Genomic DNA, 15,290 nt, shown 5'->3' on the forward strand with positions numbered 1-15,290 from the left:
TCGACTGTTGCTGGGGGAATCTATTGTTGCTGGGGGGTATATTGCTGCTGGCTGCAGGGGGATCTATTTTACAGCTTTTCTTGTTCTTAACAAATTCCATACAAATTACCTAGCACAGCAAAATTATAATTGGCTCTGTATTCCCTAAATTAGGTGGTGCTTGGAGGTGGGTAGGGGTGGAACCAAGGGATGGCGCTTTGAGGTGGGTAGGGGCAAAGACCTGAAGTGACTCAGAAGGGGGGGGGGCAGTTCAAGTACCTTTATGCTGAGAAAAAAAGCCCTGGGTATAAAAAAAACAGTATAACAGCTCTTCTGTATATCTCAGTATATACATTTACTAGACCCAGGGATCACTTCTAAAGTTATTTCAAAGCTGTCCACACCAGTTCTTTTCTGTCCTTGTACACTCACTCTTAAAGACTTCTTGGCATCCTGTTTGAGATCTGATGGCTTCATCTCTGAAGCATTACCTGTTTGTTTAGCATAAGGCAAAGCTGTGAGTACATCATGGCGACATCTTGGATAGTGTTTGAAACGTTCAAATGTATCTTTGCACTTATCACACGGGAAGTACTGACATCCTTCTTTTGATGTCACTGAAAGACAGATTGATCTTCTTCGTCCAAACAGTTTTTGGAATAGCCCAAGAAGTGATACATGATGACAAACATTGACATGTTTCATGCACAGAGAGTGAAAGGCACAAACTTTGTGTAGAACTGTAAAATGCTTGGCAAGAATATTTCGGAAATTAGGCTTCAACAGAAGATAAATCATGGGATTGTACATTGTTGATGATTTTGCAAATACTGCAGGCACTGCAAATGCCAAAGGAGGAATGATATCAATAGACCCAAATGCTGCCCACATAGCAATAATAGCATATGGACTCCATGCTGTGAAGAAACCAATGCACACAGCGATGCTTAGCTGAAAAGAAAATGAGAAGACATTGTATTAGTTAGGAAACAGATATATATATATATATTTTTTTTTTCCAAAGGAAACAGATATATTTATAATTATTAGGGCTACCAAGAACTAACATTTTTCCTATGATGCCCATTTATATACATAAATGTGATATGTGAAAATATAGAATCTTCTAAGTTTTTGCTTTGATATGCAAATTATCATTATTAAATTTGTTTTGTTAAATAATGCTGAAGATTTTTTATTTAGCCTATATTGTAAAGACAGTGAGGATCAGCAGCATGGACAGCAGGGATGGTAAGTATTAACCCTTCTCTTTGCAGGAATGTCCCTTATACAGAGAATAAAGTGACAGTGTCACTTTATGTTAACGGTTTTATTATGATCAATAAGTTTTGATTGTTATATGTATGGCTAGCATAGATAAATCATACTGAAAGGCGGTGAGACAAAGTATGTACTGCTTGTACATTCATAGCTGGGACTCATTAGTTCTGCCAAGTGCCATAAAAGTTTAACACTGTTTCCCCCTTTAAGGGGAGGTGTTATTGGTTGCAAAGAGATTCCTGAACATGTTGTCCCACTGCACTGTCACAGAAATGCAACTACCACTATCATTAATCAAAGTCACTCCTTTGCTGGGCAAATGCTGCATAATCTCAATTTATAACTGTTCTGGTAAAAACATGGTGTTAAGGCTCGTACACACTATAAGAAAATCAGGCGAACATTTTCGTCCAAAGAATTTTCGCATGATTGACGCATAGTGTGTACACAACTTTCGGCAGCGGATTCTGAATTTTCATACGAAAATTCTCTGAGGAACAAGCTCCAAAATTATTCTCGTATGGAAAAAAACTAACGATTTTCATTCAATGTGTACCGTTTTCAGATTATTTTTGTACAAGGCAAATCAGAAAAGAAAGTTTGCGCATGATCAGAAGTAACAAACAACAACAAAAAAGCCTTTTTGTACGAATTTTCATTCATCGGTTCCGATTTGCTGTGAAACGACGAGGAAAATCAGAACAGTGGTAGATATCAGAGTAAGACTCAGTGATATCAACTACCAGGTACAGTATACCAGCCCAGAAAAAGAAAGCCCCTCCAAATATATTATGTTAACCTAATAACACCCTGGAATGATTGGAAGTCTCTCTTAGTAGAGAGTGACCCCTAAAGTATTATCAGCAAGAGGTATACCAAAAGTTAAGATGTCAGAGATTCTGTCTGCTACTCAGATTCAAGAGGTGAGAGCGTTTTCAAGAGTTCTTGAAAAATCAAGAGGTGTTTTCAGAATTATCTGGCTAACCTAACAAAATGTACCTTGACATTGAAACTGAGCCTCACATCAAAGTAAAAAGAAAGGCCTTATCAGGTACTTTAACCTCAGAAAAAAAATCTATTTCAGATTAAGTTCAGAGAAAGGGTTGGGTTATAGAAGAATCTAACAGTGAGTGGACCCACAATGCTCATCCCTAAATTGCATGGAAGCCTGAGTTTCTTTGATGACTTTAGGAAACTAAATGAAATATTTATATTCAGGGGAGTGAAAATCTCTTGTCCAAAGGACTAAATTGGTGTTCTATTTTATCTACTTGTTTCTCATGACAGTCTACTTGTCCTGGTAAAAAAAATGTAATCAAAACGATATTTAAATCTGATGTGCTTTTAGGAATGTCTGGGGGTTTAAAAAGTAAAAGGGGCTTTATAGCAACTTACATTTTAATGTTTTATAACATAGCGCTGTTTATCTCTTACTTACCTCCCTGCCTGTCTCCAGCATTGCACCCAGGGACTAGCAGGGACGAGAGAGACCTTGCAGTGTGATGAGCAGCGATTTACCACAAAGGTCTAGGAAATGTAAAATGTCAGTAAAAAACACTCCAATGTTAATTTTAGGGGGCACAAAAATGCAAAAAAAATTACCCATTTTTTTTGGTAAAATTTAAAAGCTGAGTTTGCACTAAGTAAATACACACCCAGCAAGTCAAACCCTATAGTGGTAGTAAAGGCCACTTTGTGATTTTTACCTACAGGTAAGCCTAAAATAAGGTTTACCTGTAGGTAAAATAATTATCCCCAAATGAGCACCGTTTAGGAGATATTCACACTGGATGCAGCCAGTGAGGTCACCAACTCATGTGCTCTGAAGGTCCAGGAAAGTATGCAGAGCACCGCGCTGGATTCGAAGGCTCTCGCCCCAATGCGTGGGAGTGGCAGCATCGTGGCTCTGACCACTGACACAGCCGGAGTCCTTGAACCCAGAAGGAAGATTGGGGAAAGATGGAAGCTCTGTCAGCGCTCCTCCGGAGGGCTTCGTTCTAAGGTATTTCATAATGTGCTAGTATGTGATGCATATTAGCATATTATGCAATTGTCTTACAGGGGAACGTTTTTTTCATTTGTTTTTTTACTGCAGTGGTTTACAACCCCTTTAAATTTGGGTGCGCCTATGAAATAGCAACAAACTTTAGTATACTTTATTTTCTGTAGGTGGCTCTTTAAAAACCCCTATAGGTCATCAGTTTAGGTCTACGGAGGAAGTCTGGTGCTAGAATTGTTGCTCTCTCAACGTTTGCAGGCATAGGTGCCCCGATGTGTGCATTTACGTTTGTGCGTATATGTGGTGGTGGGCTAAAAAAAAATTTTGAGGGGGGATTTTATGTACGTGGGTGTAACTTTTTTACAATTAGAAAAATTGCTGGCCCAGGGAAACTGTCAACAGGGACCCGGAAGTAACACCATACACATTAATTTCAGGGCAGGAACAAGAAGGGGAGGAGGGCACTCTCCTGCCTCCCCTCTAGCCAGCGGTACCTGCTTTTCTGGTCCTGGGCCTGCAGCTAGCAAAGCGGAGCCCTGAACATATAGCAGGGGCGTGCACAGGGTGGAGCACTTTTACGGGGTGTGGAAGTATTTAGGCAGCAGCACAGCCCCCGAAGGCTTCCATCTGACAAGTAAACCCTGCCGCTTGCCCGCAGCAGGGCTTAATGTTAACAAAACTACCTACGTGACACCCAGAACTGCATATCCCTGATGTCGGGGTCCTCCTTTTTTGCCTTATTTCAAAGAATGATCACCTGCATTCCTAATATACTTATGCTTTGGCTTATCTAGATTAAGGTTTTGGCAGTTCTAGCATTTAATTGTAAGGCAGGGTTAATAGCCAATCCAAAAAATATGAGCAATAGGCCTGGAAGAAGCCTGGTATCTGGGCGACAGCATTATTGGGAGGTCATAAAATCGCTAACGGGTAAGATTGAAGCAATTTAGAGTTGGCCCTAGCTCATGTTAAAAAAAAAAAAATAGTCCTTCCAAGGATTCTAGAATACTAATGGTGATTTGTGCTTAACTTTATTACTTTAGAAGGTCCACCTTCTGATCCCACCAAAAGGAGCAAGTCCACCATGGTTCATGGATTGAGCTGTTAGAATCTGCTGTTGTGTCAAAAGGCCCATAGAGTTCTACATGTACATGGAAGCCACACACTACTATTGAGGTACCACTGTAGTGTCTATCTGGGGTGTCTGCTCTAATGCATGGAATTTGTATACCAGATGACTAAATTAAAGTTAATGATACACGAGTCCTCCTTAAAGCCATAGCAACACATGAGACAACCAAATTTACATACAGAAAGCACTAGGCAGGGTAATTATAGCTGAAGAGCTTGTTTTTCTCCCTACCCCAGTGTGTGATCGACAGTGTTGCTCATCTTACTTTAAAAAAGTAATTAGTTACAGTTACAAATTACTTCTCCCAAAAAGTAATTGAGTTAGTGACTCAGTTACCACATTGAAAAAGTAATTAGTTAGTCAGCAAAGTAACTGTGACTTTTTTTACTATTCTATAATGCAATTACGTTCTTTAAGATCTTTAATAGTGGTGGCGGTGTGGCACACTGTGGGGGTCTGAGTCCTGAGTCCTCCTAACTGTGAGTAACTGTATTTTGTTTTGTTTTTTGGTACCTGCTGCCTGAAATGGTGGTGGCAGTGTGGTGGTGGTATGGCACACTGGTCGTGGTGGCGGTGTGGCACACTGGTGGTGGTGGCGGTGTGGAACACTGGTGGTGGTGGCGGTGTGGAACACTGATGGTGGCGGTGTGGCACACTGGTACTGGGACACTAGAGCAGGGTCCCCATAGATCCCACTTTAGAGCAGGCCAGGGTCATCATCAATCCCCCTTTAGAACAGGCCAGGGTCCCCATAGATCCCCCTTTAGAGCAGGGTCCCCATAAATCCCCCTTTAGAGCAGGGTCCCCAAAGATCCCCTGTAGAGCAGGCCATGCTCCCCATAGATCCCCCTTTAGGGAGGGATCCCCATAGATCCCCCTTTAGAGCAGGGTCCCCATAGATCTATGGGGACCCTGCTCTAAAGGGGGATTTATGAGGACTCTTTTCTAAGGGTGGATCTATGGGGACCCTTCTCTAAAGGGGGATCTATGGGGACCCTGCTCTAAAGGGGGATCTATGAGGAACCCTTTCTAAGGGGGATCTATGGGAACCCTTCTCTAAGGGGGATCTATGGGGACCCTGCTCTAAAGGGGGATTTATGGGGACCCTGCTCTAAAGGGGAATTTATGAGGACCCTGCGCTAAAGGGGGATCTATGAGGACCCTGCTCCAAAGGGGGATCTATAGAGCCCCAGGGCCTGTTCTAAAGGGGATCTAGGGGGACCGAGTTCTAAAGGGGATCTATCAGGGACCCTGCTCTAAAGGGGGATCTATGGCACAGATCCCTCTTTGGAACAGGGTCGCCATAGATCCATCTTTAGAGCAGGCCAGCGTCCCCAAAGCTCCCCCATAGATTCCCCTTTAGAGCAGGCCAGGCAGGATCCCCCATATATCCCACTTTAGAGCAGGCAAGGCAGAGTCCCTCAAAGATCTCCTTTAATTATCGTTTTTAAAGTTCTGGTTTTGCTGTTATAGGAGGACACACACTCACAGTGCAGAACGAATGAAGAGTTGACTTACATCTCTCATGAGAAGCTGGGACCCGGGCGGGCTGGACACACTGTGCAATGCTGAGACCGGCGGCGGGCATGGCAGGCACAGGCAGCAGGTTAGAGGAAGAACTTAGAAGTTGCTTCAGTTATCCTTCTCTGAGTCCTCCGCTCTGAAGGACTCAGAGCCTGGGGGGCGGGGCAACCAATGCGCAAGGTGCAACTTGAGCAGTAGTGCACCTGATTGGCTAGGATACCGGCACGGTCCTACCAACCAACAGGCAGAGGCACTTTTGTGTTTGTTTTCTCACTGGATGAAGGGTGTGAGTCCTTGGGCCTAATGTCTAGGGGGGGAGGATGCGTGGCCCTCAGGTTCCTTTCTCCCCTGCCCCTGGGGGGGATCTCTCTTCAGGAGAGCCCCTGGACCAAGTATTCGATGATCGGCTTCTTCTGACATAGAAGAACCGGGTCTGCCAGGCCTTCTGGCTAGGCAGACCATTGTAAGTCCTTTGTCAGGAGCCTTGCACCCCAGGGGATCAGGGTAGAGGTCCTACCCCTTCAGGGAGTGGACTAAAGCACACCCTTAAGTGCACTTTTTAGTGTGTGTTTCACATGCATGTTTTGTGTTTTGCTGTTTCAGGTTTTTGCACCACCGCTAGAGAAAGTGTCAACGGGTTATGAGAGTGCTGAATAACACACTAGTGTTCCTTAAATAACTACAAGTCCATCTGCCGCAGTGACAGACGAGACTTGTTTATTAATTCACATTTTGAAAGTGGCAGCACCTGCAGGGGAGAGGAGCACATGCACACTGCCATGTGGGAGAGCTTAGCAACATGAAGAACCCTAAATACAGATGAAACATATAACATGTTACTGAAGACTGAACCCTTTAAGAAAATTTGTGTTGAAAGAAAAATGTAGTCTGCCAACGCTGACCTCCATCTGAAAGTTAGTTTGCTAGTTGCTTGGACATTATTCTCTTCCAATAGCCACTTCTGAGTTATTGAAAATAACACTCAGAAAGCAAATCTGGATCTGCATAACTTTTGTAGCCCAGTGACTCTGTGATTGCAATTAGGGAGCATAACAGCCAGAAATATGAGCACTAGCAAGCTGTATATTTCAGCTATTGCACTAGTCTCCTTTAAAAGAGAAGTGCATATGTAAAAAACAAAAAAACAAATCATACTCACCTATGTGAGTGTCCCCTGCTGGCTCTAAGACCGAGAATCGAGCAATCAACTGACCGCTGATCAGTCAGTTCTCAGTCTTCACCGAGCAGAGAGCGGTTGACTGTCAGTTATCGCTCTCTGCTCTGCCTCTCTAACGCTCACTGGAGAGCCAAGCTGTGCAAGGGGCGGGAGCGGCTGACTGTCAGCGGCATGCTGAGAGGCTGAGCCAGCTGCTTGTCAGGCATCTGGGCAGATTCCAACATTATTGTTGGGATCCCTGCGGAGCCTGGACCAGCTCAGTAATGTCATCCTACGATGGGCTTTAGCCCGCTGTCAGCTGAATCTGCATCACAGGAATGCAGAACTAACATAGAAAAGTGTAGTCCATCAAGTCTGCCTGTTTTTTTTTTTTTCTTTTCAACTTTTTGTTCTACTGTATGTTTGTCCCAAGCATATTCTCCTTTAAATTACTTTTGTAATCTTTACTTATCAGCAAACAACCTATTGGTGTATTGACCATGTCCATGAATTGTGTAAATGTTTTTTTTTACGATTTTGTGCAATAGTGATTTTATTTGAATCTATCATTAGCTACTACTTGGTAAAAAACAGAATAGCAAAGGGTAAAGAGATGAACTCTATCAGATCCAAAGGCAATACAATTATCTAATAAAAAACACCTAATTCTGCAGATACGAAATAAAGGAATTAGTGAAACCAGGAATAAGCCAGAAAGCTTTAACAATTAATTTAGCTACAATTGCAGGAATGCATAGATATTCCATATGTGATGACACTGCCGCCTGCCACCTTGCATGTCCTTAATTTGTGATTGCATTTGATTTTCCTCAGCTGAGCCGAAGGCGATGACAGTAGCAATTACTTTGCTTTTTATATATTTCTTGATCGTAATGCTGTTCACATTAGTTGGACTTTACTGAACTGCTTAGATTACAAAGTCATAATACCAAATTCTTACTTTTTTCTAGATGCTACAATCTATATATTCTGTCTTTTTTTTAAATGCATTTTGATTAACCTGGCATGTTAAACATTTCTTTCACTGCAATCAAAAGAACAGAAACACATAATAATGTTAATTTGCAATGTTTGTTTGCAAAAAAATCAGAAATACAAAAAAGAGATTTAGAGTGACAAGAGTTATAGTGTATATACAATAAGTTGTCATATATGTTGACAGACAGGAATGTCTGAGCTGCATTGCTATAATTTCTACAATAATCCTATTCTCTTACCTCCGGTGGGGCCACTTGTACACAATACTTTGCCCCACATGGCATAAGTACTGGAGGTTTCTCTGAATGGGTAAAGTACAGGCTTCCTTTAAAGAGGACGTTGCACTAAAATACAAGGTTTACTTATTGAATAGTGGACCACCCAACATGAAGAATCCTTGTTCCTACTATAGAAAAAAAAACCTGTGGTAAAAAGTTAAAAAATATTTTTACCTTACACCAACATTCACCCTTTCACCCGCTACCGTTTTGAAACTGGGTACAAGGTACTTTGGATTATTGTGATGTTGAGTGGTTTACCTTGGATACTGACTGAGATCAACCATGTCGTTTTTGGGATTGTACCCCAGTACGGCTTTCCTCACTCTTTTGTTGACTATGAGCGCTACGCCATTTCTTCTGAGAAATTCTTGTCCACAGTAGTACATATAATAGTCATCTGAGTTGAATTCACATATTCCAGTCCATTTTAGTTCACTAATTCCCAATATATCAACGTTCAATCTTGCCATCTCCTGCTTGGTTACATGCAGCTTACCCTGATTCATTGATCTTACATTCCAGATTCATATACAGTATTCTTCTTTACAGCGTCAAACTTTCCTTTCACTCCTACCATCCACAGCTGAGAGTCCTTGCGGGTTTGGCCCAGGCATTTCATTAGTTCTAGAGCTACTTGAAATTGCCCTCTGCTCTTCCCCAGTAGCACAATGGACAATTTCTGGTCTGAGGGACTCATCTTCGGGTGACATGTCTGAGGGGATGATATCTAGGAGTTACTTCGTTCTCCTTAATGCCCTCTGGGATGCTTCTGCGTTGCCATGCAGAAGGAGTTGGAAGAGAGATTTTGGTACCATTGTGTCAAAAAGGTCAAAGAAATATCAAAATAATGTATATCTATAAGACCATGAAGTAACCAAGAGATGAGAGGCTGGTTTGAAGTGTGCAATATAACTCTTGATAAATAAAGCACATAGGCTGGTGATAGGTGAAAGATTTTGAAATATATGAAATCTCAGAGATGCAATTAATCCCCTGATGGATACTCAAACAAGGATTCAATCCACATCATTGGGATAAAGCACTTTGGGTGCGCTGGAACAAACAAAACAGCATGTGGCAATCATCCATAGAGGCAAATGAGGCTGCTGTGTGTATGTGGTCCAGAGGAGGCTCATTCAAACATCACTTGAAGACAGACTGAGCATATATAAGTCACTAGATCTATGTAGATATACCTCCCTCACACATCACAGAGAAAAAAGTAGCAGCAAATTTTATAGAAGTAGTCCTCATATCCAAAATGAATAATATGGAATGATTGAAGTTATATACTCATCCATTGATGGAGATCGGGTAGTTGTCCAGCAATGAGATTCAGGAGAAAACAAAGCTTTGAAGTCTTGATTGATCCCAGATAGAGTCCACCGTCCAGCCACAGGGAAGTAAGTGAAGCAACTCAGTAACTTTCAAACAGCCAAAAATCCCATGAAGGAAAGAGGGGGAAGATATGAGCAAGCAAACGTGCCGGTACACATAGACATCACCAGATGGTCAATGCAGAAATAAGATTGATTATATTCTCTGCAGCAAAAGATGGAGAAGCTCTATACAGTCAAAACAAGACCTGGAGCTGACAGTGACTCAGACCATGAACTTCTTATGGCAAAATTCAGGCTTAAATTGAAGAAAGTGGGAAACACCACTATCCATTTCAGACATAATGTAAATCGGATCCCTTGTGAATACTCAGTGGAGGTGATGAACAAATTTAAGGGATTAGATCTGATAGACAGACTGCCTGAGGAACTATGAAAGGAAGTGTGTAACATTGTACAAGACGCAGCAATGAAAACCATCCAAAAGAAGAAATGCAAGAAAGAAAAGTGGCTGATGAGGCCCTACAAATAGCTGAACAAAGAAGGAAGGCAAATGGAAATAGAAATGGAGAAAAGGGAATATATACCCAACTGAATGCAGACTTCCAGAGGATAGCAAGACGAGAGAAAAATACCTTCTTAAACAATCAATGCAAAGAATTAGAGGAAAACAACAGAATGGGAAAGACTAAAGAGCTTTTCAAGAAAATTTTGAGATATCAAGGGAAAGTGTTTTTGCAAAGATGGGCATGACAATAGACAAAAATGGCAAAGACCTGACAGAAGCAGAAGAGATAAAGGAGAGATGGCAAGAATAGCACAGAAGATCTGAATGTCCCATATAACCACAATGATACAATCACTGACCTTGAACAGGATATCCTGGAGAGTAAAATCAAGTGGGCCTTAGAAAGCATTGCTATTAACAAAGCTAGAGGAAGTGATGGTATCCCAGCTGAATTATTCAAAATCCTAAAAGATGATGCTGTTAAAGTGCTGTACTCACTATAAAAAAGCAATTTTGGAAAACAATGGCCACAGGACTGGAAGAGGTCAGTTTACATTCCAATACCAAAGAAGGGCAGCGCCAAAAAATGTTCAAACTACTGTACCATCTCGCTAATCTTACATGCTAGCAAGGAAATGCTGAAAATTCTACAAATTAGGCTTCAACAGCATGTGAACCGAAAGCTACTACAAGTACAAGCTGGATTTCGAAGAGGCAGAGGAACTAGAGATCAAATTGCCAACATTTGCTAAATCATGGCGAAAGCAAGGGCATTCCAGAAGAATGTCTACTTCTGTTTCATTGACTACAATAAAGCCTTTGATTGTGTGGATCACAACATGATGTGGCAAATACTGAAAGAAATGTGAATACCAGACCACCTAACCTGTCTTCTGAAAAAACTGTATGCAAGTCAAGAAGCAACAGTTAGAACAGGACATGGAACAACTGACTGGTTCAAAATTGGGAAAGGAGTGCAGCAAGGATATATATTGTCACCCTACTTATTTAACTTATATGCAGCGTACATCATGCGAAATGCCAGGATCGATGAATCACAAGCCGGAATTAAGACTGCAGGGAGAAATAGCAACAACCTGAGATATGCAGAGGATACCACACTAATGACAGAAAGTGAAGAACTAAAGAGTCTCTTAATAAAGGTGAGGAGAGGAGAGCGCAAAAGCTGGCCTGAAATTGAACATTAAGAAAATTAAGATTCTGGCAACTGGTTCCATCAGTCCTTGGCAAATAGAAGGAGAAGAAATGGAAATGGAAACAGTGACAGATTTTATCTTCCTAGGCTCCAAGATTACGGCAGATGGTGACAGTAGTCATGAAATTAAGAGATGCTTGCTTCTTGGGAGAAATGCAATGGCAAACCTAGACAACATTATAAAAAGCAGAGAGACCACCCTACTGACAAAGTGCCTTATAGTCAAAGCTGCGGTATTTCCAGTAGTAACCTATGGCTGTGAAAGTTGGACCATAAGGAAGGCAGAAACACCAAAGAATTAATGATTTTGAACTACGGTGTCGAAGAAGACTCTTGAAAGTCCCATGGATGGCAATAAGATCAAACCAGTCAATCCTGAAGGAAATCAATCCTGAATATTCACTGGAAGGACAGATCCTGAAGCTGAAACTCAAGCCACCTAACGCAAAGAGAGGACTCATTGGAAAAGGCCCTGATACTGGGAAACATCAAAGGAAAAAGGACGACAGAAAACAAGATAGATAGATAGCATCATTGAAACAATGAGCATGAAGTTAAGCAAGCTCCGGGAGGCAGTGGAGGACAGAAAAGTCTGGCGCTATGGTCCATGGGGTCAGGAAGAGTCAGACATGACTAAACAACTGAACAACAGCACAAGGTACTTTATATTTAAATTTTTATCTGCAGATGTTTTATATCTACAGGGGGAATAATGGATTTTCCATGGGGGTCCACTTATGAATAAACAAACCTTGAATTTTAATGCAACCAGCCCTCTTGCAGCTTAATGGGAGGTGTGTTGGGAGCGTACTTCCTGTACAAGGTGCTTCCAGTATCACCAATCACATTCAAAATTCCAACCCAGGTTTGAATTTGATTGGTGGCTAGAGGAAACCTCTTGCTGCCATTTTTTACATGAGGCGTTCTGCTTTTAAGAAAAAGAAACAGGAAGACTGCAGTGGTGTGTCTGAGAAATAATTAAGGTAAATTGTATTGGCTTTCTGAATATAGCAAAGTGATAGTTTTTTCTGGATAATATTAGCAGTTCATTGAAGGATTTTACATATTGTCTAGAGTTCCTTTTTTAAAACAAGTTGTTTTATTGTTTCCTATTCATTAATGGTCTGAAATGAAAAAAAGGAGCACTTTGTTTATAAACGTCAATTATTTTAAAGTCTAATGGCTTCATAACTACAAAAGCACCATTACAGTCTTTACTAATTGTGCACCAACTAAATAGGAAATAATGTCAGAGCATTGATATTCTTTATCTGAGGCAAGGCAATTTTGTTGGTAAAATGTGCTCATTAATGCTTTCATAAGACTTGCTTGTATGAACATGGAATTCTAATGGAGGTAATGAGGACAAAGAACACCAAAGAGATGTGGTGGGGAGATTTGCTGGTTTGTATAACTCACAAGTCAATGTAATAAAAGAAAGACCAGGAGTCTGATCGATGATCACTTACCACTCTAGATGATATAAGCCATATTTAAATATTCTTATTAAAGATTCTAAGGCTTTATACACTATGTGGAAATGCTACAATCATTTTACAGGGCTTTCAGAATGTTCTTTAAAATATTTGGGTAATGTATTGGTAACATACTGCAATACATTCATGTTTTGTGCTGTTAAATAATAAAACATTTTTTTTTTTTTTGCTATGATTTAAATTCTGCAGCTAGCACTGACTGATCTTGAATAATACTGCCTGTCATAACTGAAAGTGCAGTGTGGAACTCTGCGCCAAGAATGTATTGGTCCTGACAAGTTACCATTACAGCATATAAATCATGCGTAGCTTGACAAGTGACATTTCAATGTTATCACACTTCTGGGTTCCAGCATAGCAGCATTCCCCATATCCTACTGATCATGGAATTATGTTTTGTGGACAATATTATATATGCATATTAGGCTGCCAGGAATAATCTGCATAGCTCATTTCTAAGACTTCAGGGGTGGCTGATAGACAATTTAATCTAAGTTATATTATAGGAAGCGTGATCCAACACAAAACTGCACATTGCCAATCTTTAAAAAACATGACAAAACATGATATATCATTTTAAGAATAGCATTACATTGCAGCACCCCTCTGGAAAAGTAAGAAAAAGTGTTCATATAAAGCAGGGTTTTAATGGAGATTTCTTGAAAATGTATAAGATCACAGAACTATATTGTATTTATTATTCTATTAAATTTACATATGTAGCACTACCCCCGTAGGAGCTGCTGATTAGACTATTGGGTCTACGCCCTGCCTAACAACCATCGGAATTGGCTCGAACCCTCCCTAGGCACAACTGACCCAGAACAGGACTGGAATACCACATGGCTACACAAATTGTAATATAACACTTCAATAAATAATAATGACCTGTTATCTCTCTCCAGCTGTAGTCCTTCTGGGTGACACAATGGGACAACACACAGGATTGCGTTAAATTAACGCTTAATTTACTATGTATCAGAATGAAACAAGTGAGATACAATGAAATATGGCTCTTTAAGGAATTACATGTACCAACTTAGAAAGATAAAAGTACTCCCACACTCATGTATAATGAATGCCAGACACAGTACCAGACAGGTAGGCCTATCTGAGTCCCACATGTGATTCCGCTGTTTCTTCTCTATATCTTCGCTAGCAATGTTGGTGCACTCGTGATTTGTAATCCATATTGAGGATGGATGATCAATAGAGAAGATGGCAGCAAACAGTTAGTAATCACCGCGGGGTGTCTGTGCAGGTTTGGCGGTAAAACTTCTGTGGGAGATGTACTGGGCCACCCGATATATTGCCTTCTACTACTCTAAGGTTAATCCTAACTAAAGTTATTTCTTTGGTAGATAGAGTCAGTTTTTTTGGGCAGGTGCCCTCTCACCAACAGGACTGTCTCCCAGGAACTCTCCGCTGCTGTCTCATCTCCGGCCTCTGTCACCAGCCGCGCTAGGTATTAGTGGTGGATGATTGTGGTCTCTGCAAAACATCGATGGGACCTCCAGGAGGGATCCTCTACTGGAGATGAAACACTGCAACTTAGTCACTTCAGGCCCAGGAGTTTCGGCCTAACATGCAGCATCAGCCCACAGCACTGGCTTCCTGCTTGTCTCACTGTGTCTTTTCCAAGAGAGTGAGCCTGGCTCCTCCCTTCCTTTATAAAGCTTCCCCCAGAAGGCTGTGCGGTGAAGCAGTGCACCCTGGTACTCCAAGAGAATTATGGATGTTGTATTCTGTTAAACTCACAGACAGAAATTCACAGAACAGCTGCAATGTGTCATTTTGGCCACTAGATGGAGCCGAGTTCCTTCCACATGTCAAACAGTCATCTTTTTCGCATATGACACCTCGCTACACACTCCCCCCACTTGAGAAACTTTGGTCCCCAAAGAGGACAACAGCATGTACTCCAGTGCATATGTTGGCAGTACACAAAAAAAAAACATTAACATATGCATAACAGGGAATCATCTTCCTTTTCATAAGCAGAGTTCAAACTTAACAATTGCATATTACAACACAGGTTCGACATAGGAACCTCCCACCAATTGTCGGGGGAGGGAAAGTAATTCTGTTCACAGACCCTCGACACTTGAGTGGCTTGTACAGATGTGCCTGGGGGTGAGCTAGGGTTGTCCTCCACCAAATCTGCGGTGGAAGAACTAGGCTGATCAAGAGTTCGTTTGGAAGTAAAGATAGCTTCTTCCGAGCATTCACCCAATTGGTCATAGGTCAGTCTTTTGGGTGGGTGAATGACTCTTCTTTCCCTCTGTTCTTTGGGATGCACGATCTCAGAGGTACTAGGACCAGCCACTTCTGGGGATTCTTCAATGTCCTCCTCCTCATGTTCCAACACACAGGAATCTGATG

General features: G+C 41.4%; 1 protein-coding gene across 1 annotated transcript in view; it reads right to left on the minus strand.

Annotated features, from left to right (window-relative positions):
* Positions 1-303: 303 nt before the first annotated feature.
* LOC309556539 (opsin-5-like) overlaps positions 304-15,290 on the minus strand; it is a gene marked incomplete at its 5' end in the record, with an annotated part of 138,066 nt that continues 123,079 nt past the window's right edge. The window contains one exon of the mRNA XM_082258983.1: positions 304-930. Coding sequence (XP_082115109.1) covers positions 322-930 — 609 coding nt within the window. The 3' untranslated portion in view covers positions 304-321. The remainder of the gene's footprint in view (positions 931-15,290) is intronic.

The sequence above is a fragment of the Pelophylax lessonae genome (genome assembly GCF_965119305.1).
Source record: "Pelophylax lessonae genome assembly, chromosome: 5".
Lineage (NCBI taxonomy): Eukaryota > Metazoa > Chordata > Amphibia > Anura > Ranidae > Pelophylax > Pelophylax lessonae.